At 59.2% G+C, this 25926-nt stretch overlaps 1 protein-coding gene across 8 annotated transcripts in view; it reads left to right on the top strand.

Annotated features, from left to right (window-relative positions):
• LOC120390373 (death-associated protein kinase 2-like) overlaps positions 1-25704 on the top strand; it is a 30551-nt gene extending 4847 nt beyond the window's left edge. Inside the window, exons 2-14 of one of the 8 annotated variants that reach the window (XM_039512999.1) lie at positions 12335-12522; positions 13931-14117; positions 14881-15002; positions 16666-16887; positions 18092-18230; positions 19390-19519; positions 20919-20967; positions 21613-21639; positions 21847-21999; positions 22740-22785; positions 23236-23325; positions 23894-23977; positions 24616-25704. In XM_039512999.1, coding sequence (XP_039368933.1) covers positions 14941-15002; positions 16666-16887; positions 18092-18230; positions 19390-19519; positions 20919-20967; positions 21613-21639; positions 21847-21999; positions 22740-22785; positions 23236-23325; positions 23894-23977; positions 24616-24696 — 1083 coding nt within the window. In that variant the 5' untranslated portion in view covers positions 12335-12522; positions 13931-14117; positions 14881-14940 and the 3' untranslated portion in view covers positions 24697-25704. Of the gene's footprint in view, positions 1-4270; positions 4424-4477; positions 4729-9055; positions 9076-10489; positions 10515-12334; positions 12523-13930; positions 14118-14880; positions 15003-16665; positions 16888-18091; positions 18231-19389; positions 19520-20918; positions 20968-21612; positions 21640-21846; positions 22000-22739; positions 22786-23235; positions 23326-23893; positions 23978-24615 lie in introns of those variants that run through there. The other 7 variants (XM_039512995.1, XM_039512994.1, XM_039512997.1 and 4 more) reach the window with 7 other exon arrangements.
• The last annotated feature ends 222 nt before the right edge of the window (positions 25705-25926 follow it).

Below are 25926 nucleotides of genomic sequence, written 5' to 3'. Positions count from 1 at the left end.
AGGTCCCAGGACCAAAGCTCTCCTCATTCTGCCATATCTGGATGCTCCTGCTAAGCCCCCTGCTGCAACGGGGCTGGTAGTGAAATCCCTGCGGCAGAATGAGCATCTTCTCTTTAGTCTTTCGTTCTGCTCTGGGCAGGGGCTGGGAGCCTGGGCTGGGGGATGCAGCTGATCAGAGAATGGAGGAACATGGCCCAGATGCTGCAGGGGCCAGGCTGGGAGTCAGGCGACCTGTGGTCTGGTCCCAGCTCTGCCACTGGCCCGCTGGGCGACCTTCGGCAAGTCCCTTCCCCGCTCTGTGCCTCAGTTTCCCCCATCTGGAAAAATGAGGCTAAATCTGATGGACCCCAAAAGGACTTGGTTAGTGTTTGGGAAGCCCTGCGAGAGTCAATGCAGCGTTTCAGCTCCTGCTGCTGAAGCCTCTAGCACCTAGTCCTTTGTCAGAGACCTGTTCCCCCCTCCTCCCCGCCCCCGTGTTTCTGGCATGTTTCCCCATCCCTGCACCCACAGATTCCCCTTTTCATCTCTTCTTCCTCTTCTGGAGTCATGGGGCCGGATCCTCAGCTAGTGCAAACAACGCAGCTCCTCAAGCCGATTCTGGTTTGTGCTGGGACCCCTTTGCCCCTCTCTGGCAGAGCAACGCGGTCTCGAAGTGAGTGTCACTGGAATTCATGCCGCCAGCTGACAGACGAGAATTGGGCCCTTTGATGTCAGTAGGGCGATGCTGATTTGCACCAGTTGTGGATCCGGGCCACCGTGTCCTTTTCACTTGAGATAAAACAGGCCATCAATCCCGCCTGCACCACAAGCCCTGCCTGGAGGAAAGGCCAGGGCTGCATTCTTAGCATTTAGCGGTTCGGCGCCTGCCGACAAGGGTCGTGTGCTACCCGGGATCTCGGGGCTTTTGCTCAGCTCCATGCCCGGGGAATTTGGCTGGCAATCAGCCAGGCGTTGTTTTTTCCTGTTGGGGGAAGACCCCGCCCTTGAACAGGCAGCTGAACTACCTTGAACTTGCTGTTTACCCAGGGCCTTGTGTGTGCTCAGCAGGGCAGGGGTGGCCTAGGGGACAGAGCCCTCTAGGTGCTTCCGGAATTGAAACAATCGCTCTGGCCCAGGGTCATACAGCAAGTCAGGGGTAGGGCCAGGGACAGAACCCAGGAATCCTCTGCTCTACCCACTAGCTCAGTGGTTCTCAAACTTCCGTACTGGTGACCCCTTTCCCACAGCAAGCCAGGGCCGCCCAGAGGATTCCGGGGGCCCGGGGTCTTCGGCGGCGGGGGGCCCTTCCATTCCTGGAGCCGCCGCCGAAGTGCCCCGAAGACCCGCGGCGGGGCCGCCCCGCCGCCGAATTACCGCGGCCGGACCCGCGCGGCGCAGCCTGGTCTTCGGCGGTAATTCGGCGGCGGGGGGCCCCGCCGCGGGTCTTCGGGGCACTTCGGCGGCGGGTCCAGGAACGGAAGGGCCCCCCGCCGCCGAATTACCGCTGAAGACCGGGCTGAACTTCGGCGGCGGGTCCCGCTCCGTCTTCGGCGGTAATTCGCCAGCGGGGGGTCCTTCCGCCCCGGAGCGGAAGGATCCCCCGCCGGCGAAGACCGGGAGTGTCAGAAGCTCCTGCGCCCGGCCGCACAAGAGTTTGCCGGGCACCCCGGAACGAGTGAAGGACCCTGCTCCAGGGGCTCCGAAAAACTCTGGTGGGGGCCCCCGTGGGGCTCGGGGCCTGGGGCAAATTGCCCCTCTTGTCCCCCCCTCTGGGCGGCCCTGCAGCAAGCCTCTGAGTGCGACCCCCCCGCCATACACGAAAAACACTTCTTTACATATTTAACACCATTATAAAGGCTGGAGGCAAAGCAGGATTTGGGGTGGAGGCTGACACCTCATGACCCCCTGAAGGGTCCCAGCCCCCAGTGTGAGGAACCCGTGCTCTAGCTCGTGCTGCCTCATGCAGACAAGAGCCAGAGCCAGCAGAGCGGCGGGGGAAGGATACGCTTTAAGAAAGCTCATTCTCTGTTTTCCTTTTGTACGTGGGATCTTTCCTCTTTTCTTTCGGAGCTCGGGAGGAACCGAGAACGGAGCCGGGGGAAAGTTGGGCCGAATGTGCTAAATAGTTTCGGCTGGGGTGGGGGGTGGGGTGGGAAATGAGACACATCGAAACGGGTTCACGGCGAGTCAGAAATTTACCTTCACCTTGATTTAAAAAAAACATTAAACCTATTTAAAAAAAAAACCCCTCCCTCCTCTAAACTAAACCAAAAACACTCGGTTTGGGTGGTTGAAAACCAGGCTTTTCCGAATGGGCCGCTGAACTGAAGACTTGTTGGTTCACCGGGCTCTGACCAAGCATCAGAAATGGTTGTGGGGGTGGTGAGATGGAGCCAGCCGCTCTGGTCTCTCGGAGCCTCTCGTAGTAACTTGCTGTTGGTTCTTTCTTGCCTTGTTGTTTGCCTGAGCCTCGGATAAGCGCCCTAGACTGAAGGTGTGTTGCTCGGTGCGGGACAGGGCAGCCCACACTAATAACCTGCTGCAATTCCTGGCTGGGTCAGTAGGGGGTGTGAATGCCGGAGGGGGTATTACAGGCAGTGGAGAATCCAGAGCTGGCTGCATTAGGGTTACTCCAAATTGCACTAATCTAACCTCAAGCCGGCCTTGCAGGTCCCCCCCCCCCCCCCCCCCCCCTGAGAGAGCCAGGCAGGGGAGTGGGGAGCAGGAACCGGGAACTAGAGAATACAGAAGTCCTGCCGGTGGCCTCCAGCCCTCGGAAGGGGAAGTGAGCGCGGAGGCCCGGGCGGGGGGAGCTGTGCTGGGAGGTGTGTAGAGACAGCCAAGGCTCCCGGGGCCCGGCCTGCGTCTCGCCCCTGCCTCTGAGAGCGGGTGTCCAGACGCCCCATGCGTAACATGGACCTCAGCCTAAGCACCCTGCCCCTCGAACTCAGCTCTCCCTGCAGGAGCTCCTCTGACCCTGACCCGAGTTATCAGCCCCGGCCTTTCTCCTGTCCCGGGGGGCTCCCCACTCCCCAGCAGCTTTGGACAGGATCCTGATCGATGCAACGCTCCTGCCTCTTGTCCACCCCCCCCCTGCAAGGTGGGGGCCTCTCTCCATAGGGGGCTGGCAGCCAGGCGGCCAGGCGGCTGCCCCATGGATCCCAAAGCACCTGTGTTTGTCTTGGTGCCTTGCAAAGGGCCGATCCCAGGCGTGTGAGGGACGTTGTTGAGAAGGGGATTTGGGGTGGTGGGGTCGTGTTGTGTAGGGGGAGCAGATTGGGGTCCAGGGAGGAGTTTTGGGGTCTCCTGCTCTTCTCATATCTCCCCCATGGTTGAATAGCTGGGCCATGATCCAGCATCGGGGCTCCCTGCCCTGTTGGGACCAGTTCCTGGAGAGGGCAGAGGATCGGAGGCTGTCACTGGCTCTGCAGTGGTCCTAGGAGAGGGGTCTGCTTTGTAGCTTGGGGAGGGGGGAAGAATCTTAAGGGCTCTTCCTGCCCCGGTCCAGCCCCCCCCCCAGATTTAACCCTAAGTTCACTCTCCCCTCCCCCCAACTGGCGCTAGGTGCAGTACAAACACAGAACAGACAAGTAGCTTCCAGGCTGAGCCCTCCTTGGGTGCGCGGTGGAACTGGGGGTGGGGAGGATCCGAGAGTCATTCCCACTTCTGGCCCTAGGTCGCTCTAGGGGAGAGGCAATGGGGACTAGTGGCTAGGGTCCCCCTTCCCGTGACCCTCAGGAGAGCTGGAGTGACCTGACCCTGGGCCTGTCCTGTCCCCTGAGTTCACCCTCCCACGTGTTCTCTCTCTGTCTCGCCTCGAAGCTCTTGGGGCCAGGAGTGCGTCACCCCATCTGTCCGTACAGCCCCGAGCGCAGCAGGGCTGCCGTGGGGGGTGTCTCTGGTTTCTGTTCTACTAGGACTGGAATCTGCCCAGCACCAGCCCTTCCCTCCAGCCCAGCCGGTTCTGGGCAGATCAGCTGCCTCATTGATCCTGTATTAAAAACTTACACTCCCAGTGGCTGGCCAGGGTGTGAGCTCCCCTAAAAGTGTGTGTGTGTGTGAGGGGGGTCCCTCGGGGTCAGGCCCGGGGGGGGGGCGGCTGTCCTTGTGCAGGGAGGGCTGGCCAGCCAGGACCCCCCCTCCCCGGGCAGGATTTTCACGCTCCAGACTGGGAGTGACAATTTTCAGAGGATCCCTCGCTGCGGCTCCACCTCCCTCTTTGGGGCTTCACCCTCCCCCCCCCCGCCCCCAGGCGTTAGGTGAGCGGCAGCCTTGGGCTGCAGGTGCGCCGGGAGCCGGGGCGGGAGGGGGCAGGCAGCCAAAACTCCCCCCCTCCCCTCCCAGGAGTTTTGCGCCTCGCTGCGTGGGGAGCACTTTGTCCAGGCTCCCTGCCGGGCCATGGCAGGGCTTTAAGGGGGCCCCGGCGGGATCCTGCCCCGGACAGGTGGGTGGGGGCCCAGGGCCTGGCTGGGACCGGGGAGGGGGTCCTGCAAATGTCTGTGCGTCCGTCCGATCCAGCCTCAGGCGCGCAAAGGGGCGGGGGTGTGTGTGGGTCGGTTGCAACGTAGCCCGTGTTGCATAACTGTGTGTGTGTGTGTGTGTGTGTCCCCGCGCCCTGCACGATGTGTATGTGTGTGTGGGGAGGTGCTGTGAGCCATGGACACGAACTGCAAACCCTGCCTAGGATGGAAACCGCCTCCGGCCAGGGGGGTGGCAGCTCCCCCCTGCCCCCCTAGTTCCAGCAGCTGTGTAAGTGTGTGTGTGGTGTAGCGCTGCAGGGGTGCGTGTGCCAGGAAGGGGTGTGCCCATAGAAGGGATTGTAGTGTTGTGTGTTGGAGTGTGGTGTGCATGATGCGGAAGGGGTGTGTGTGAGATCTTTGCAGCGTTGTGTGTATGATGCGGAAGAGGTGCGTGGTGTTGTGTCGATAGAATTGGCCGGGGTGGGTGCAGGCTGGGAAGCGGGTTGTATATAAACTATGCTGGGGAATATGAACTTTGCAGCATTGTGTGTGTGCTGCTCAAGGGTGTGTGTTTTGTATCTAGAATTTGCAGTGGTGGGTGCATGCCGGGAAGCGGATTGTATATTCTTTACGGTGTTGTGTGTCTACAGAATTTGCAGTGGTGCGCACACAGTAGAGAGAGGTGTGTATTGTGTACTGGGAGCATTGTGTGTAGGCTGGGGAAGGGGTGTGTGTTGTGTCTAGAATTTGTGGTGGCGTGGGTGCCTGCTGGGAAGCGGGTTGTGTATAATCTATGGTGGTGTGTGTTGTGTGTATACAGAACTTGCAGGGGTGGGCACATCGTAGGGAGGGATGTGGTGTGTTGTGTGTATACAGAACTTGCAGGGGTGGGCACATCGTAGGGAGGGATGTGTGGTGTGTGCTGGAAGCATTGTGTGTAGGCTGGGGAAGGGGTGTGTGTTGTGTGTATGCAGAACTTGCAGGGGTGTGTGTGTAACACTTTGTGCTGTTGTGCGCGGGGAGCGTTGTGTGTCACTGGGGAAAGTTGTCTCTAATCTTTGCTGCGGCCTGGAGGCGCAGGGGAAGGAGGAGCGTGTGTTGCACAGGGGAACACACAGAGGCGGGGGGGTTGCTTGGGGAAAGTGTTTATAGATCAGCGCTGGGCTGTGTGTGATCTAGTGATACGGTGTGAGTGTGGGTGTGTTACGGAGGTGAGGGGAATGGGGGGATGACGACAGAGGATTCCCCAATTAGCTCATATCCATTGATCCAAGACCCTGCCACCCCCCAACCACAGCACCGCTCTCCTACAGGTCCCCATGCAGATGTATCCCTGCTTGGCATCTTCCCGCTCAAGCACCATCCTGTGCTGTTCCCACCCGCAGTGCTCGGGTACGGGGCAGTTGCACATGGTCCCATAAGGCAGGAAGCTCAGCTCCGAGCAGGGCTCCAGGGAGCAGGGTCCCACCCCTTGGAGCTGTGACATAATTGATCCCAGGGCATCTGTTGTGCCCAGATTGTTGGTCGAGGCACCTCCCCGATGCAAGGACAGAGCAGGGCTGGGAGGCAGAGCAAAGCAGAGGAAGGATGGCCTAGTGGTTAGTGTGTGGGGGGGCCTGGGGCTGTGACATTAGAGGGTCAATTCCCACCTCTGCCACAGACTCTGTGTTCGACCTTGGACATGTCACTTAGCTCCTCAGTTTCCCCATCTGTACCATGGGGCTAGTGACATGGCCCTGCCTCGCAGCAGTGCTGGGGGGATAGATACAGATTGTGAGGAGCTCAGATATCGGGGGGGGAGGCAGAGCTAGGGTGAGAGGAGACTTAGAGCTGACTGGGGGATCAGGTTTTGTGTTCCCAAGAAAAAAATGAGATGAAAACAGAAAAGGTTTTGTCATCTACATTGGGGGGTTGGCTGGTCTGTTTTTTGTTTTGTCAAAAAATGGAGCAAATGTTGTGGGGAAAAAAAAACTATAAAATTTCAGCCCATAACCCAACATTTTTGTGGGTTTGGCTGGAAATTGTGTTGGTTTTTAACTAACCCCCTCTCCTCCATGTCATCAAAGATGCATGTTTCCTGGAGTCCTGTTTGGAGACCCAACCCCCCCCCCCAAAACCGGGTTTCACTGAGGTGGGGAAATGTTTCCAATGAACAATTCTCCCTGTCAAAGCTATCGTTGTCCCTGGGCCCAGTGTCTGCGTGTGGTCTGCGCACTCAGGCCGCTCGGACGTTCTGCCTAGCCTCGTATCCCCTCTCTAGAAGTGAGTGGGTGCGCCTGGGGCAGGTGTAACTCTCTGCAGATGGCGCGCGATTGTGCGGTGCTGTGTTGTAAGAAGAGAGATTTCTTCCTGACTGCCCCTGGTGGCTCGTGCCCCGAAGCATCTGTATTGTTGATATCTGGTGGTTCTTTTCAATATGAAACAAACCTCTGCTGGGCTGTCCCTTTATAATTCTGCTTGCAGTGATCCAGAGGGCTGGCTTCTTGGCTTCTGTCACTTTTCACGGTGACCTCGGAGAGGGTCCATCTGGACCCCAGCTGCAACAGTTCTGGGGGAACTAATTTTGTTTTGCAGTGTAGATTGGCTCTTGCCATGTCTTACAAATTGCATTAAGACCTTGGACTCCTCCCCCCGCCCCGTGCCAGGCTGAGACCTCTGTTTTATGCTGCAAGGTCAGTTTTTGTTCCAAGTCCTCTGGCACGGCTGGGTTTGTAACACGCAGATGCAGGCATAGTTACCCAGCTACGTGGTGCCTGGAGCCATCCATCACTGTGTGGTCACCCCATCTCACTGGTGAACTTTCCTGCAGCCCCTAGAGCAATTACCAGTCTAAAATAACTTGGGCACTTTTGAATGTTGCTTAGGAAGTGGAGACAAGGACAAAACTGAAACTGGCTTCCCCTGGGTCACGCACTGGGCTGGACTCAGGAGGCCTGGGCTTTACCCCAGCTCTGCCACTGGTCTGCTGGGTGACTAGTCGCGTGCCCGCTCTGTGCCTCAGTTTCCCCATCTATAAACTGGGGATAATCCCCGTCCTTTGTAAAGTGCTGAGAGATCTGCTGATGAGGAGCACTGCGCAAGAGCTGGGTATTATGAGGATTGTTCTTTGACCAGGCTCCTAGACAGCATTTGGGCAAGTCTCTGTGGGAGAAACCTGACCCTGCCTTTCCCTAGAGAGGACGCAGGCTGATGCCAATTAAGCAGGGGCCGTGGAGCAGCCAAACGTGTCGCCCTCTGGGAGCGCTGGCGCAGCTGTGTCTGAGAGCCGAGGGGACTGGCACTACCCAGCGGAGACGCTGATCGGCCAGCACAGGGCAGCACCTTTTGTTCTTGCATCTGTCCTGTCTCTGGATGTGGTCATCTCAGGACTGTTCAGCTAAGCAGGTGTTGGCTGGTCAGTTCTTGGGTGGGAGACGGCTGTGAGTGTCACCACGTGGTATACGTGCCTTCTCCCCTCTGAATCAGTGCTAGAGGGTGCCCCAGAGTGGGGTGGGTGACCCCTCTGAACAACTATTGAGCTTTCTGCCCTCTGCTGAATGGCATCTGAACTGCTCAGCGGAGTGTCATAAGCACTAGACAGCTAGCAGGGATCCTCCTTTAGTGCAGTGGCCCATGCACGGTTGGACATTAGGAAAAAGTTCCTAACTGTCAGGGTGGTTAAACACTGGAATAAATTGCCTAGGGAGGTTGTGGAATCTCCATCTCTGGAGATATTTAAGAGTAGGTTAGAGAAATGTCTATCCGGGATGGTCTAGACAGTATTTGGTCCTGCCATGAGGGCAGGGGACTGGACTCGATGACCTCTCGAGGTCCCTTCCAGTCCTAGAGTCTATGAATCTATGCTTTTGGATCAGGAGGATCCAAGTTCTGTCCCCAGCATTACCAGGAAGCTCTGGTGGACAACAGTGGGTGGAATCACATATATGACAGATGCAGTGATCGTTTCCCCCATAAATCACTGGGGTCTTTTGTCCATTTCTTCCCTACCCATCCGTTCAAGTAGATTTAGGAGGCAGATGCTGCTGTTGGTGATGCTGATAAGGCCTGAACTTATCAGACCGAGAAGAACAATGAGACTCTAACGTTTTCATTTCACTCTGTGTGGGCAGTGCCGGTCAGTTTCACTTCCTCTGGTCAGTTTCACTTTCTGGATTGGTGATTGCTAGCCACAAAGCACTTGTGTTCCAGGCAGGGCCGCACGGGAGGGGGGCAAGTGGGGCCCTGCGAGCCCTGGCCTGGTGGCGGTCTGGGTCTTTGGTGGCATTTTGGTGGCGGGGGGCCCTTCACTGCTGCCGAAGACGCAGAGCGACTGAAGGGCCCCCTGCCACCGAAATGCTGCCGAAGACCCGGACCGCCGCTGGGTGAGTACAAGAGCCACAGCTCCCCTGCTTTGCCCCAGGCCCCCTGAATCCTCTGGGCGGCCCTGGTTCCGGGGTTAAGAGAACCGTAGCATTTTGATATCATGTGCTTTTTTGTGGTGGTGGTGGTGTGGGGGAGGGCTCTCTGTCGGGAACCCCTTGCTCAAACATTTGGGCCACTGATCCTTCCCCAGGCCCCTATGAGGCACAGTGAGGTTGAAGACCATTCAAGTCAGCGTGTGAATTTAAGAGCACGTATTAAAACCGGCAGTTAAACGGTAAGTGATTCTCGGCCTTACCTACAGCAGAGCCGCTCCTCCGCTATTGCCCGGAGGGTTTTCGCTTCTTGTGTCCGAACACTTTTGCGTAGCTGGGCCCAGGTTTGGATAGGAGACCTGGCGGGTGAGCGGCGTCTGGGGCCAAACAGGTTTTGCAGCTAGGCTGGGGGTTGGATAGAACCTGCCCTTCCTTATGCTGCTTTAACCCCAGTTAATTTCAGGGGAGCTAATCCTGATTTACCCCAGTGTAAGAAGAGGAGGCTCCGATCCAAGTGCCTTGGATCCAGCGTTGCTGAACAAGCAGTTGAACTGCTGCAGGGGGCAGATAACACTTGGCTCTGGATAGCGGCTTTGTTTGCATAGCTCTCCAAAGCACCAAGCCAGTCTCAGCACCCTGTTCTCCAGATGGGGGGGAAACAAGGCACGGAGATGGCAAGTGACTTGCCTGAGGTCACCCAGGAGGTCAGTGTCGGAGGTGGGTAATAGAACCCTGCTCTCCTGAGTCCCAGCCCATTGTCTGCTTCACTGGACCACAGCAGATGATAAAAGCCGCAAGGGCTGCTAACGAAGGCCTGGTCTATGCTAGAAAATTAAGTGGGCTTAACTATGTTGTGAAAAATCCATGCCCCCGAGCGGTGCAGTCAAACTGACCAGCCCCTGGTGTAGACATTCCCAGGTCAGCGGGAGAATTCTTCCGCCGCCCCACCTCTTGGGAGATCTACGCTGATGGGAGAACCCCTCCTGTCGGTGTGGGTAGCATCTAGACTGAAGCTCTGCAGCATTTCAGATGTAGACAAGCCGCAACTCCCTGTCCGGCTCTGTCGCCACGAGCCTGCGCTGCTGGATGAAGGGGAGGGAACCCTGGGGTTTGCTTGCCCCCATCCCCTGGGGCGGGGGGAAGGGTCCCATAGCTGCCGGACTCAGCTGTGGGGCTGTCTGCCGGCTGTGGGTCCCTGGCCCGTCATTGGCGCCTGGGTAACACAGACACTGCCGAGGTGTTTGGAGAAGTTTAACGAGGCGCCGGGAGGTTTTGTCACCAGTGTCAATGGAGCGAGGGCTGGGTGTGGGGCCCGCAGGCCTCAGCTGCCTGACTGTTTTGCTGACACACCGGATTCATGGGCCTGTCACCAGAGCGTCCAAGCTCTGTTAACGTCAGGGAGTTTAGCTTCACAACCCCTCTACAGGGTGGAACATTGTTACCCCACCCTTACAGAGATGGGGAAACTGAACCAGGAGGGAAAGGGACTCCCCCAGACTGTCATTAATCGAGTTGGGAATAAAACCTAGGAGTCCTGACTCGCAGCCCTGCCCCCACCCCATCTCTAACCACTAGACCCCACTCCCCTTCAGAGCTGGGAATGGAACCCAGGAGTCCTGTCTGTTTGCCATCCGGAGAGGAAGGTTGGCCATCAGCTGGTTCGAGGTCGCAATGCCAGGAGGTAGCCGGTCACGTGGGAAAGGTGCCTGAGTGGCCTGGATGTGGGGGCTGTAATTAGCATGTGCGGTAGGGGGCTGTGGGGGTGGCAGGGCATCTAGCGTTGTGATCTCTGGGGCACAGGCAAACAGGCCGTCGTCTGTTTCCTCCCAAACGTGCCTGGTTCCCTGTGTCTCTGTCCTATCTCCCCGGCTCTGGGATTCAGGAGGCATTAGGGACGGGATCCTCTGGCAGGCCCCACGGAGGAGTGGAGCTTGGATACTTGGTGTCTGGTGTTCGATTTCAGTTTATTGTCCAGCTGATCTGGAAGATATTTGAGACCTGCTGGCTTGTAATTTCAGGGGAGGAAATCTAATTAAAAATCAATCCGGAGACGCTGGCTCGTCCGGTTTACAAACATCATCCCCCCCCCCCCCGACCCTCCCCCAGCAGGAGCTGTGATTCACCTCACTGGGGGCCTTTGGGGCTTCACCAGCGAGAGATTCAAAACAAAACTGTAATTGCTGTCACCAAAACTGCACAGGGGGTGACTTCTCTGGGGTCGGTGCTGCAGGCACCCCAGGCAATGGGTGAGCCGGGGGAACGACCGCCCGGGGTTGGGGGCTGATCCTCTGTTCCTGCGCTTGGGGTGGGGATTAAGGGCTTTGTGCTCTCTGTATTCTCAGGCTGTGCGGGCCCTTCCCAGCTCTTGGGGCCATTTAGCGCAGCCTTGGGGCTGCTCTAGCTTATGCCCTGCCCCCTAGGGGCCCTGGGAAGCAGAGGATGCCCATAGTGCAGTGCAGTAGGGCTGGGAGCAGGATCCTTCAGCCAGCTCCATGCTGCCTGGGGAGCCCCTGCACAGCAGGAGTCTCTGGCCCCCTTCTGCTGCCAGGGCGGCCTGGGCAGAGCCTTGGTGACACTGAGGCTCAGGCCCGGGGGGGTGTAGCGATGAAGGCCCCGATCCTGCAAGCTGGTCCACAAAGCCCCATTGATGTCGTTTGGGCCTTTGTCCAGGCTGCATGGACTAACTCAGGGCCCCTCCCCCCGCCCGATGAACCTTAGCAGCTCCCACACACCTCGGGCTGATTCCTTCCCCTCCGTCAGCACCTCCATTCGGCCAGGCCCCTCCAGCAGCTTCCCTGGGCCTTCAGGCTGGTGATTTTCCCCTCCAGGAAGTTGGAAAAGGGGCTTTAATGCAGCTGACACTCCGGCCCCACTGAGCTCCGGGCAGCGATAAGTCAGAGGAGAAGTGATCCCATTGGAAGATCCGAGGGTGCAGAGGGGGAGCCGCCCCCCCCTCCGCCCCCCCCCAGGGATTTTAATTCCTTCTCCCCCGCTGACCGTAACGCTGTAAATCCCTCGGCAGCTCAGCGGTGACCCGGCAGAGTAATCTCCCTTGTAATCGCTCTCCAGGGTCTCCCCGGGCTTTGCTTTCCGGCCGCCTCGTTGTGCCTCGAGTCTCTGGCTTGTCTCGGCGGGCGTCCTTCTGCGTCCCCGCGGTCGGGCCCCCTCCGTAGCCCGGGGGGCTGGAGAGGAGCAGGGGCAGCGAAGGGTTAAAGGGCACCCGGCCCTCCGGATTGGGAGGGAAGGTCACAGGTGAAATGAGTTTCTGTGGCCTCTGCTGGAGACGTGGACCCAGGCGGGGGCTTATTTGGTGGTGCGTGTTCAGGGCTGGGTCAGGACTGAGGGGCATCGGCAGAGCTATGCGTGTGTGTGTGTGTTCAGGGCTTGGACGGAAGGGCGGGGTTAAGGGGCGTTAGAGCTGGGGGGACATCAGGGCTGGTGGGGCCTGTGGGTCAGGATTGGGGGGTATCCGCAGCCCCACGTTCTGCTTTTCTCTGGCAGGTGACTCTAAGCGCCGCTGCTCACGGCCAGGCTCAGCCCATGACGGCAGGGCCCTGCCCCATCCTCAGCACCACGTCTCTTCCCAGCTCACCCGGGCCCTTCGTTTGTCTTTGCTGCCGATGGCTGAGGATGGTGGGGCCGTGGGCCTTGCCAATGGTGGGGCCGGGAGCCCCTCCGACACTGTCAAGGTGAGAGTTGACCCTGGTGATTGGTGGCTGGGATCTGCTCTCTCCTCAGGTCATTGAGGGGCCGGGGGTCCTGGCTTGGGTGCATGATGCTCCGCAACCCTGTTCTGGCTGTTCAGCTGAGCTTTCCCCCCCTCTGTTTTCCCGTCTGGGGATGGCGGGGGAGTGGTGGGGTCTCCTGGGAACAGCTCTCTGCCAGAAACCAGTCAGTCCTGCAGAGCTCTGGGACCCAGGAATATCCTGTGGCAGCAAGTTCCACAGGTTAATCTTGCCCTTTTTTTTTTTTTTTTAAATTGTTTTTAAATGTATCTGACATACTTATCTGGGCCCATTACTGCAGCATTTGAGCACCTCCCAACCAGTAACATATATATTCTTGAGGCAGGACAACTGTACCCAGTGTATAGGTGGGGAAACTGAGGCACAACAGCTAAGTGACTCAGCCAAGGCCACACACAGAGTCTGTGGCAGAGTAAGGAGTTGAACCCAGGTCACCCCAGCCCCTGCTTACTTGCTTAGCTGCTGGACCAGCCTCTCTTGGCTGCCTGTCGCTTCTATCAACTTTCCTTCAGTCCCTGCAGCCCAGCTCCCCGGTCACCCCTCTGTGGACCCGCTGCTAAGGGGCAGGGACCTGGTGGATAGTGCTGTGCTGTTCTATAAACAGGGATTAACGGGCATGGCTTTGTGTCCAGGTGAGAGCTGGGCGGTCCGGGGTCTGGAACGAGGCAGGGCAGAAGGCAGCTGGTAGAAGAAGGTTCTTTAATCTGCCAGGTGGCGGCAGAACGAGTGGCTGGAAATTGACCCAAAGTAAAGGGCAAGTTTCTAACCGCAGCTCAGCCTCCTCGCCGACACGGACCGTCGCGTGGGGTCACTGACTTCCAAGCTGTGACCCTCGGAGGGCAGCAGGGTGGCCTGGGCTGCTCTTCTCTGTTTAGTTGCTCCTGCCGATTGCATGGGGCACTAACTGACTCCAGGTCGGCAGCCTCGACAGAGAGGCCAGGAGTTGAGTGAGCTCTCCTAGAAAGTGAGGTGGGGACACAATTCTTCTCGTGCCGTTGTGCCTCACCCCAGAGCTGGCTGCGTTTTGGTGCTAAGGGAATGATTCTAGTGCAGTGTTCCAGTGAGCGGTTTTGCCACGACTCCCCCCAGAGCTGGTCGCTTTTCAGTGGCAGGTGAATGATCCCTGCGCAGCAGTGTGATGTGCTGTTCAACAGCTGTTGCGCCCCACCCCAGAAGTAGCTGCACTGCAACCACCCCATCTACTGGTTACCGCTGAAGAGTCGCTATTTGCCGGTAGAGAGCACAGCGCTGCCCTATCCTAAGTCCTGGGGGGAGCGTAGCCTGGAGGTACCCGCGTGCGCTAACTGACAGCGCTTTCTAACGTCCCTCACTGTGTGGGGAATTCTTCTAGCTCCTCAGAGCTCTGGGTCTTTGACGCCCCGTTTGGATGGAAGATGCTGCAGCGTGCCGGCATGGACAGAGGCGAGCCGGCCGAAGCCGGGCGGCAGAGGATGGCGTGTGGGAATGCAGGCCTGCCAGAGGAGGCTCCTCTCAGGGATCACAGCTGAGCCCCTCTCCCCAGCTCTGTTATTCCCCAGGCATGATCCGTGTGACGCAGTGACCCCGCCTGTGAACCTGTTGTGTTACTGTAGCAATGCAGGGCGGGAAAACCCTGCGGTTCCTCGGGGTACCTTAAAGGCGTGGGGCCCCCACGGTGACCGTGGCAGGGTTGATGTTAACCTTGGTAATGGGGGCTTTGCCCCCTCCCATCCATGGGTCCCAAAGAGCTTCAGCCAGGAGACCCCCTGCTGCCAGTAACCCCCTTCCCATGGGGGAGTGGGGTAGGGGGAAGGGAAGTGATTTGCCCAGTGGTATGCGGGGAGTCAGTAGCAGAGCCAGGAAAGAACCCAGGAGTCCTGGCTCCCCTCTCCTTTGCTTTAACTAACTAGACCCCACCCCGTTCCTGGAACCAGGGATAGAACCCAGGAGTCCTGGTTCTCAGCCAGTTTCTCTGTCCCAAATCTGGCAGTAGAATGCAGGAGTCCTGGCTCCTCCTCCTCTTTGCTTGAACTAAATAGACCCACTCCCGTTCCCCAGGCAGGGGCAGTACCCAGGAGTCCTGGCTGTCAGCCTGCTGTGCCTTAAACACACAGCCAGGGCAAGAGAACTGCCCCGGGACTCTGTAACCGCTCGTGGCTCGGTGTGGATTGAACTGGTGACCTTCTGCAGCAAGTACAGGGGTCTCTACCCCCGGAGCTAAAGGAGGGGCTCCTCCTGCAGTGAGCAGCTGCCCCGGGGAGCCATGGTCCTGCTGGCTAAGCCGGGGGGTTGCATTCAGTCTCTTCCCTCTGCCTTCCGCAGGAGACCAGCTGGCCCGAGGACGATGAGGTCTTTGTGACGGAGCGGCTGAGCCCCACCGCCATGGCCACGTTCAGACCCGGCAACGTGGAGGAGCTCTACGAGCTGCTGGAGAAGCTGGGCAGGTGAGGGGCCGCAGGCCAGGTCGTCACGCTGCGTCCAGGCTGGTTCTTGGTCCAGCGCGACCCAGAATCCTTTGCACACGCGCCCTGTTGCGGGGTGTGTGTGTGGGGGGGGTGGGAGGTGCAGCCTGGGAGCTGGACGGGGCTCGACGGGTTTGGGGGGGGAGCTCAGGTAGCTCCGTCTTTCTTCCTGCGGACGTGTGCGTCTCTCGCGCACGCAGAGCGAGGGTGCTAAGGACGGGGTCTCTCCCCCCAGCTTGGAGCGGAACAACCACAGCAGGAAACTCCTCTTCACCTCCCTCCTGCCCTTGTCACAGATCCGCCCCCACAGGAAACCCCCCTCCCCCCAGCTTTTTCTCACCATCTCCCCACCCAGCTCGGGGCCTGCTGGCTCCTAGGCTCCGACTTTCCCTTTGGGCCTCCTCTAGACGGGTTCCTCTGCAAGCCGAGCAGCTAAAGGGTCAAACGGCCTCACAAGGGTCCAGCACCAGCAACTGCCTAAAGCACCTTCTCTAACCACTAGGCTCTCCTTCCGTCCCTCTCACGGCTGCAAATAGAACCCAGGAGTCCTGGCTCCCCCCCTCACTGGGAATAGAACCCAGGAGTCCTGGCTCCCACTTCTCTGTGCTAGACCCACTGCACTCCCTCCCAAAGCTGGGGAGGGGGGACTCCTAAGAGCTCTGACCCCCCCGGCAGCACTCCCTTCCCTAGCTGGGACTAGAACCCAGGAGTTCTGCCGCCTGCTCCTGTGCATGGATCATGCTACCTCCAATAGACCATGTCAGAGCTTGCATCTGCCCCCCACACCCCTCCGCCGACATCTGGATGGCATTAGCCTGCGGCTGGGAGCGCGTGTCGCAGGCCAAGCCTCGGCGGAACGGTTAGCGTGGCTGGCACGGCCAGGGGAAACGGAGCGATGCGATACACCGGGAAGGCCGGGCGTTTATGGAGCTGTAGATTTCACGGCGGGCTGCGTGCGCGGCCGCGCTCGGGGAACGCCAGGGCTCTCCGGATGCTGAACGTACATTCCTCGCAGGAGGGAGTTTTATGGCTCACGCCTTGTAGAGGTCCCATGTCACGGAGCCGGAGCCAGATCCCGCCCCCGGCAAGGCTGTGCCGGGCGTCAGGCAGTGTCCGGCCGGGCCCCTGCTCTGTCAGGCCAGGCTGGTCTAAATCCGAGTGTGCAATGGGCTTCTTCCCCTTTGCACATTTTTTTCATCACTTTGGTGAAAACACAATTGCTGACGTCTCAGTAGTTCATTGGCTGCTGCGTCTGAGACAGTGGGGTCTAGGGGTTAGAGCAGGGACCTGGGGATCAGAACTCTGAGGAGGGAGTGGGGGGAGGGGGCGGGGAGTCAGGACTCCTGGGTTCTGTTCCCAGCTCTGAGGAGGGCGTGGGGGGAGGGGGCGGGGAGTCAGGACTCCTGGGTTCTGTTCCCAGCTCTGAGGAGGGAGTGGGGGGAGGGGAGTCAGGACTCCTGGGTTCTGTACCCAGCTCTGAGGAGGGAGTGGGGGGAGGGGGCGGGGAGTCAGGACTCCTGGGTTCTATTCCTGCTCTGGGAGGGGAGTGCTGGCTGGGGGAGGAGGAACTACTTACCCGTTCTGAGGTCCACTGCCCAGCTCCTGCCCCCGCTCACCAGGGTGTCTCTCCATCTTGTCCCCGCAGCGGGCACTTCGGGGTGGTGAAGCGCTGCCGGAAGCGGAGCTCAGGGACTCTCTACGCCGCCAAGTTCGTGAAGATGCGCAAGTGCAAGGGGAGCCGGCTGGGGCTGGACCGCGAGCAGGTGGAGCGGGAGGTCAGCATCCTGCAGCAGCTGGAGCACCCCAACATCCTGCGCTTGCACGACCTCTTTGCCAGCAAGGCCGAGATGGTGCTGATCCTGGAGCTGTGAGTGGGAGGGGGGGCAGGGCACGTGGGCTCCCCCTCACCCCACTGTAATAATGCTCTGTGTTTATAGCGCCTTGCCCCCTCCCTGCTGGGGGATCATCCCCCCATTGCACCCATGGGGAAACTGAGGCATAGAGAAACAGACAAGACTTTCACCAAGGTCATTCATTGGCACAGCTGGGAAAGAACCCAGGAGTCCTGGATCCCGGTCTCTGCTCTAACCCCTATACATCACTCTCCCCCCTCCCGAGATGGGGATAGAACCCGGGAGTCCTGGCTGCAGGTCCCCACGGCTCTAACCACTAGCTCCCACTCTTCACCTGACTTGAAACAGCTGCTCTAGTCCCCAAGCGTGTCATACCTGGGCTCTGAGCTCTGTGCCAGGGCCCCGTGGGTGAGTCGAGGTGTTTGTGATGAGTTTCAAAGCCCCAGATGGCCCGAGGTTGCTTAGATCCGCCCCGCACGCAGCACCGTAGGGTCCTCTGGCACAATGGAGCTGTGGGTTCCTGGCCCTGAGCGCTCTGGGTAGTGGTAACCTTTCACACACCCCTTGTGACTGCACAAGGCAACCAGGACCCTACGTGATTCATGCCTGTTTGTCCGTCTGTACGCTCGTATCCGTCTGCCTTGTGTGTATGGAATGACAATCTGCCCGGATAGCACCTCCTGTCTAGAAGGCTTCTACACGACGGCTGTACAGGGGTCACGTTCCTGCCCGCACTGAAATGCAGCCACTTCTTAGGTGGAGCACTGCAGCTGATTAACAGCAGCATTGAGCAGGGAAGCACTCGCCCTGCTCTGAAATGCAGCCACCTCTGAGGAGGTACGTGGCTGCTGTAATGGCAGGAACTGCAGCGTGGAATTGGGGCAGCTTGGTCAGGTGGGTTGTGCACCGGTTTAAGAACGCCTGGGTTCTATTCCCGACGCTGTCCTGTCCTGCTCCGTGACCCCAGGACAAACCACTCCCCTCTCTGTGCCTCAGTTTCCCCAGGAGGGATGTGGTACTGACCCCACCTATGTCAGGGCTTTAACATCCTGCAATGCCAGGGTGCAATGGAGCTCTAGCATGAGCTTGCTGCTGTCCCTGCCCCTCCCCCCCAGGCCAGCGTGGCTCCAGCCACTCCCCGGGCCCTGCCGTAAGTCGGAGCAGGATTGGGCCCTCTGATATCTCTAGGCCTCACCTGTTCTCCCTCTCCGCTCTCAGGATCCGTGGTGGGGAGCTCTTTGACTTCATTGCCGAGAAGGAGACGCTGACGGAGGCGGAGGCCATTGAGTTCCTGCAGCAGATCCTGCAGGGCGTCGCCTACATGCACGGGCGGCACATCGCCCACTTCGACCTCAAGGTGCCCAGATCCCTCGCTGCCCGGCATGGGCACTGCCTCTGCCCCCTTAACCATTGATTCTCAGTCCCTCCCGGCTCCCACCCTGCATGCAGGAGGGGGTTGGAGACGGGAAGGAGGGGGCCAAACACCCTTTGTAGCTTTGCAAGGCTCTCAGTGCAAATCAGAGCAGCCTCAGGGCTGCTCTAACGCTCACTCTCCTGCCTGCGGAGCAGAGAATACCCATAATGCAGCTTGTTCCAGCCGCCCCTCCGATCCGACCTTGTTTTGGGGACTGGGCCAGTGCAGGGCCCGTTACACCAGCTCCACCCCTGCCAGGGAAGCCCCATTCATGGGAGCGGGGAGGGGCTGCTTCCACTCATTTCACGGCCCCTTTACACTGCCAGAGCAGCCTCAGAGACCCAGGCCCATGGTGCCCAGCCTGTGGCTTGTCCCATGTCCAAGGGGGTCTGGAATGGACCCATGCATGTGGGTTGGCCCCATTGCAGAGCCTGCTCTCCCCTCAGGCTGTCTCCTGCCCGTCCCATCTCCTCTCTCCCCTTCCCTACTCCCCCCCACCACCCCAATTCTCTTCTCACCGAATTCCTGGCTCGGCCTCTGAGATTACACTGACACCTGCTGGCCAGAGGTAACTCTGCAAGTTCAGGCCAGTTTCAAACACCTGCAGTCCCCCCCAGCTGGAAAGCAGCTGTCTGCTCTGGGGCAGTGAGATGGAGCCAGGGCCGTGGACTGAAATCCAGCCCAGACAGTGGGGCTGTTCTCCCTGGCTGCATGAATCTCCTACATCTACGCTCGGATCTCAGCCTCGCCTGGCGGGAGTCTCGGAAGGAACTCGCCTGGGAAACCCTGCTCCCTTGTGTGTTCCCACCGTCATCCCTGCTGGCTCCCCCTCCAATCACACGCCCGCCGCACGACTATTCCAACCTCCGCTGCTGCCGCAGCCCAGCAGTGGGCACGGGGGAGGCTGTGGGGCCTGCTGGGCGAGTCGACCCTGTAAGCCAAGATGCTGCCCCGTATGCCTGTTTGCGCCAGTGCAAAGTGGGTGTGAGATGCTGCCCATCCCGATCTGATCATGGTCCCGCGCTTGCTTTGCACCGGTGTCAATGACCGTGTGGGGTGACGGAGAACTGGGCTCATGGTGTCTCCCTCCCCTCCCCCACAGCCGGAGAATATCATGCTGCTGGAGAAAGATGTCCCCAACCCGAAAATCAAGATAATCGATTTTGGTCTGGCCCAAAAGCTGGAAGACGGAGTAACCTTCAAAAGCCTTTGTGGGACTCCACAGTACATAGGTAAACAGCTGAGCACTAATGATCTGCTGGGAAGGTTGCCAGGAGCATGTGGGACTCATTGGCATACTAGGCTTTTGGGGTTAACCTGTGGAACTCTCTGCCACAGGATATTGTTGAGTCACATGCTTAGGGCCCTACCACATTCACAGTCCATTTTGGTCAATTTCATGGTCATAGCATTTAAAAAATTCTAAATTTAATGATTTCCGCTATTTAAATCTATTGAAATTTCACGGTGTTGTGGTACTGCTGCCCTTATTTCTGCATGGCTGCTGGCAGGGCATCGCCTTCAGAGCTGGGGCTCCCCTCTCTCCAGCCACCCAGCTCTGAAGGCAGCACAGAAGTAAGGGTGGCAATGCCCCGGCCCCCCTCAAATAATCTTGCGAGCCGACCCCCCCCCCCTGCAACTCCCTTTTGGGTCAGGACCCCCACTTTGAGAAACGCTGGTCTCCCCTGTGAAACCTGTATAGTGTAGGGTAAAAGCACACGCAAGGCCCGATTTCATGGTGGGAGAACAGATTTCACGGTCCATGATGCATTTTTTATGGCCGTGAATTTGGCAGGGCCCTGCACAGGGTGTAGCAAGATTCCTGAAAGCCTTAGGCAGGGACTTGAATAATCTCACGTGTTGGGAATACTTGACAGCAAGGAATTTCACCCACATCTAAAATGGAGCCACCGCTGGGGCAGAACACAGTAGCTACAGGTCTGTCGCATCTTACGCGCATTTAACATGCGCGATTTCAGCTTTACGTGGTTGGCAAAAACAAACAAACAAAAAGGGAAAACCCCAATTTTAATACTCTTTGGACTCAGGCGGCTCTGAACGGATCCTTGTCTCTTGCGCTTCCACCCGCCATTACACTCAATGTAATTTTGACTCTACGCGATTTTCGCTTTAGGCGCTGACAGCGGAACGTCACCCCAGCGTCAGATGCGACAGACCTGTACTTCGAGCAACGTAGAGACGCTTTAGGGCGGGAAGTGAAGGAGACTCTTGTTTCCTGCTAACCTGCAGCGCGGGTGGAGTGTAAGGGGGCACCAGAGTTTTGGGGGTAGGGGAGATGTGGCTCAGAACAACCCTTCCCTTCCCAAAGAACCAGGGGATCTTAGGGACCGCCCATGGCTAGGACTCTGGGTTCCTGGCCTGTCTGAAAGAGCAGCCCAGCATCCCCTGGCACCACTCAGGAGCAGTGGGAATGGCTGGATTTTAGAGATGGAAACCCAGCAAGGTTTAGCGGCGTGAGGGGCATCCAGGCTGACCCGGGGGTTGTATATAGCGAGGTCCTTTCTGCTTTGACTTGCTGTACGTCTTGTGTCCCATAGGGGGCGAAAGGAGTCAGGCAGGGGATGCAAAGTGACTATTCTGTATTTCTATTTTTTTTTCTTCTCCTCCAAGCTCCCGAAGTGATTAACTACGAGCCCCTGAGCTCGGCGACAGATATGTGGTAAGGACGGGGAGCCTGGGTGGTGCCCCTCATTAATGTCGTAGTTAGAGGTGTAACGTGAGCTGTCATTGCCCCAGCCGAGTTCTCGGCATCACCCAGGCAGTGTTCCCGGGTCCCCTGGCTTTGTTTTAAACGCGCCAAGCGCCGCTGGGAGACGAGTCCCCGGCCTCTTGCAGCCCACTGAAGAGCCAAAAAAATGCTCCGGCAGCAACTGTCTCAAGGAGCTCAGTCCGCTCGGCTCTCAGAACGATGATTGACAGGTGACGGGTTTGACGTGCCGTCGGGGGGAGCAAACGCCGGCGCCTGTTTTCTTTCTGACTTTTCTCCCATTGCTGCTAGTTTGTCGTTCTGCTTAAAAAAGAGGTTCTGTTGTCTCGTCCAGGAGCGCGCGGGGGCCGTGCGATCGGAGGCGGGGGGTCAGTCGCACGCCAGGAATGGTGGAGGCGAGCAGCGGGCTAACATGTCACAGGGTGGAAAACTGCTCCGTAAAAGTGAGGGAGTGACGCTGGATCAGCAGGGTTTGGGAGAAGGGTTGGGTGAAATTTACCAGGATCCCCTCCTTGATTTCTACCAACGTAGCCTGTGCGCACTGATTGTCCCCAGGCGCAGGCTGGCTAACCTAGAACATGTCTTTGTTTATTTCAGGAGCATCGGCGTTATTACCTACATCTTGTAAGTATCCGACCTCTTGGGTGTCTCTTCTTGTCTGACCCTCCCATCTTTAGCCCTTGCTTGCGGTTTTTTATCCAGAGACCACCCCCAAGCGCATCACTGGAGGTCAATATTCTTATACAGAGTGGGGAAACTGAGGCACAGAGCAGGGTGGGTCGGGGACTCTTTGGACTCAGCCGACTCTCAACAGATCCTTGTCTCATGCAGGCTGAGCGGGATGTCCCCGTTCCAGGGCGAGACGGATGCCGAGACCCTCTCCAACGTCGTCGCAGGCAACTACGAGTTCGAGGAAAAATTCTTCAGCGAGACCACCGATATGGCCAAGGACTTCATCCGGCAGCTGCTGGTGAAGGAGCCTGGGTAATGCCTGGCACCCGCCCAGCCCGCTGGGCAGCAAGACCCTGAGGCTGGCACCTGCCAACCGTGGGCAGGGGGCTACCCTGGCAGAGCAGCTTGGAAAGCAGGAGCCCCTTAATCCCTCTGCTGGAGCAGGCCAGGTGGGGGTGACATTCACTGCTGGGTGCAGCCGGCATAAAGCACCTGGCAGAGGGCTCCGGTGGGACGCGAGGGGGCCTCGTTCTGTCACCCGGCACTGACTGATTTCCACCCCTAAGGATCTCAGGTGTGATTCCCAGCTGTGGGGGGAGGTTTGTTCAAGCCAACGTACCCCCCAAAGCCCCAGCTGGAGAGGCTGGCCCGGAGGGTGCAGGCTGGCCTGTGATTGGGTCCGTCCTGCATGGCGCAGGCCAGCCGGGACCACAGCCTGTAACCTGCTGGGGGTGGTGCTGCTGGGTTAATGCTGGAGGGGGCAGCCGGTCTGATAACCTGGGTGCCCTGGTGGCACCGGAGAGGGGCTGGCACGCATAGGGGGTGTGAGGGCAAATTGAAGGGGGACGATTGAATCCTTTGCACTACGTGGGACATGGGCGGGCTGGGGAGATGGCTCTGGGGGGCGGGGGGGGGGGGAGATTCCTGCCACGGGACGTTCTGGGCAGGGCAGGGAGCGCTCGGCGGGTAAGCACCGTGAGGGGAGAGGAGGGGGAAAGGGTTTTCTTGTCCGGTGGGAAAGCAGCAAACGGTTCCCGTTCTCCCCGCTGCAGGAGTCGCATGAGCGCGGCCGAGAGCCTCGTCCACCCGTGGATCAAGGTGAGGGGGCTGCTCGCGTTTCCAGGTGGATGTGGGGGTGCGTGGGGAGGTGGGGACCGCCAGGCTAGCAAGCAGGGGGACGCCCATGGCGGTGTCCAGTGGGTCCTGCTGCGGCCCCTGGGGGTCAGGGCAGCCACTCCTGGTAGCTTCATTCTTCCCCGAGGGCCCAGGCTGGGGGGAGGGCACGGAGCCTGGTGCGAAGCCAAAGACGGGGGGCAGGCCATAGAGGCAGCAGGTAGGTGCCTGGCAGCGGAGAATTGGCCCGGGGCCATCAAATGTGGGATGAGCCCTGAGTGTCAGGGAAGCCTTCGGACGGGGCCGTTTTCTGCACCAGGAGGAGTCAGATCCCTGCGGGAAACGGGCTCGGGGTCTCCCTGCTGCCTGTGGGCACGAGCTGGGGCTTGGGGTGACCTGCTGGGGGTGACAGCTCACGTGTTTGCCCCCTGGCAGCCCCTGAGCCGGAAGCAGGCCACCAACCGCAGCCGCTCCTCCATCAACATGAAGAACTTCCGCAAGTTCAACGCCCGCAGGAAATGGAAGGTAAATCTGCCCCGGCCCCTCTGGGGCACATCCCCGGGGTGCTGCAGGGGGCGCTCTCCCTTCCCAGTGCGGCGCTAGGGGGTGTTGTGCTGCAGGGGTGGGTGCCTCATAGGGGGCACTCCCCCCTCGCGGTCAGTCACCAACCCGCTGAGCCCAATGCCCCAGGGCAGCCCTTGGGGGCACTTACCCCTTGCAGGTGGGACACTAGGGGAAGACTGTTCGTTGTTCCCTGGCACTCTTTGAAACAACAGAGGCATCAAGCCCCAAGCTCTGGCTACGTTTCCCTGACCTAAAATCCCCCGGCTCGTTTCAGCTGGGTGCAGGATCCCTCTTTGCTTCCCATCCTAAACTTTTCAACGGCTGCTGCGTTCCACCCCAGAGGTGGCCGCATTTTAACGGCAGGGAAGAAATGCCTCAGCTTGAAAGAGGCTGCATAACAATGGGCTCGTTAATAGGGGACATCGCTCCTTGTGTGTGTGTGGGTGGGGGGGACCCTCCTTATACGGGGGCTCAAAGGGTCCTTAGCCTTAAGCTGCCCCATTGCGTGTGTTTCTTCCCCCCCCCCCAGCTCTCCTACAACATGGTGTCTGCCTGCAACCGGCTCTGCCGCCTGAAGCTCTTGTGTGGCCAGAGGACGGAGGATGAGACTCTGGTGAGGCTGGGCTGCTTAGCTCGTGTGCTTGCTCCCTGGGTAGGCGGCTCTGGGGGGAGAGCGCCGGGACCTTCCGCTCCGGACTCCCTGTGTAGGGGGCGGGGGAGTGATGGCGGCAGGGGCAGGGCTCAAGGCTGGGATAGGTTCCAAGTTGGGGTGAGCGTCAGGGGTCACGTGTTGGAGGGTTCGGAGTGGGGTGAGTGTTGGGGGTGGGGTGAGCGCCCAGGGTAGCATTAATTATCCAGGTACCCAATGGGCCCCACCTTCCCAGAGCTCCCAGCCCCCCGAGGGTTTAGAGTCAGGGCTGCCGCTGGCCGGCCGCTCTCTAGTTAATGAAACACTTCGTGCCGGCCCTTCGGCTGCTTCTGGGTGCCCAGGGCTGGCATCGACCTTGCCTGCCGTGTGCAGGGTCTGCCTGGGGGCGGCAGGGCAGGGCAGGGCAGGACTGTGTGTGTGTGTGTGAGCACCAGGGGGCCTGTGTGTGTACGTGTGCATGGGGGGACCTGGGTGTGCGAGGGGGGTGGGTCTGTGTGCACGGGAGCCTGTGTGTGCACCTGTACACAGGTGTGTACACGTATCTCATGTGCCCTCCATCCTATCCCCTCCCTGACCCTCTCTGGTGCCTCCCCCTTTTCCAGCGCGGCTGCGAGAGTGACCAGGAGGACGAGGCCTCCCACCCGGTGACACTGCTGCGCCGGCGGAGAAGCAGCTGCTCCTGAGACCCGTCCCCCAACCACAGACTCCAGCATGCTCCCGCTGCCCCCCCTCCACCCTCTGCATCAGCTGGGGGGGGCAGCCACAGCCCCCGGAAGTGGGGAAGGGGGGATCCATGCTCACAGCCCTGTGAGACGAGGCACCCCTGGCCCCACCTTGGGCCCCATCCCGACAGCTGGGCTCTGTCTGCTGAGGCCCAAAGGGCGGGAAGGGGCATTGACTTTGATTGGCAGGGACCGGCTGGGAGCAGGAGGGGGCTGGAAATGGGATCCTGCCTCTTTTCCTCCCTCCCCCCCCCCCCAATGTCCCTCTCCATCCGGATGCCCGAGGACAGGGAGTTGGCTGCGGATGGAGCTGGTGAAAGGGGAACACGTGTCATCAGGAGAAGCTGAGGCTGGGGTGACCCCTGCAGCCCCTTGGCACCCAGTCACCGTGTCTGTGGGGCAAGGTATTGGGGGTGTGGGAGAAGAGATCCTGCTATTAACCCTTTCATTATTCAAACAGAGCCCCCCCCCCCACCATGAGGGCCTTTTGGGGTGCATTTTCTGCACCCCTCTTATGCTTTCCAATAGGAACCCCCCCATGTGGCTGTTCTGTCTGGCACTCATGGGGTTAATCCAATGGGACACCCCGCCACACACACTTGCCCCAATGCGTTAGGGGCTCTGTTTATTCCATCACTCATGGGGTTAATATGAGTCTCTTCCCCTCCCCACTCCACCCTGCCTGCTGCCCCCCAGCGGTACCTTGGTGGGGGGATGGATGGCGGCTCCGAACGCGCTAGCGGCTGCAAGGTGGTGCCAGGTGCCTTCACCCAGCTGCAGCTGTTGATGGGCGGCCAGAGAGCTGGGTGGATGCCCCTTCCCCAGCACCCCACAAACCCTTGCATGCTGGCCTAAGGTGCATGGCAGGGCAGACCCCCCCCCCCCTTCCCCCGGCTGCCTGGGGAAGATCTGCCCAGCTCATTCCCCCTCTGCCTGATTATTTTTAAAGAAATAAACGTGCCAAGTGTCTCCCCTGTCTCCTGCCTGCTCTGGGTGCCTTTGCAATAAGAACGGCCATACTGGGTCAGACCAAAGGTTCATCCAGCCCAGTACCTGTCTGCCGACAGTGGCCAATGCCAGGTGCCCCAGCGGGAGTGAACCTAACAGGCAATGATCAAGTGATCTCTCTCCTGCCATCCATCTCCACCCTCTGACAAACAGAGGCTAGGGACACCATTCCTTACCCATCCT

The sequence above is a fragment of the Mauremys reevesii genome, linkage group 24, assembly GCF_016161935.1.
Source record: "Mauremys reevesii isolate NIE-2019 linkage group 24, ASM1616193v1, whole genome shotgun sequence".
Taxonomy (NCBI): Eukaryota; Metazoa; Chordata; order Testudines; family Geoemydidae; genus Mauremys; species Mauremys reevesii.
This window is presented reverse-complemented; position numbering and strand designations above follow the sequence as displayed.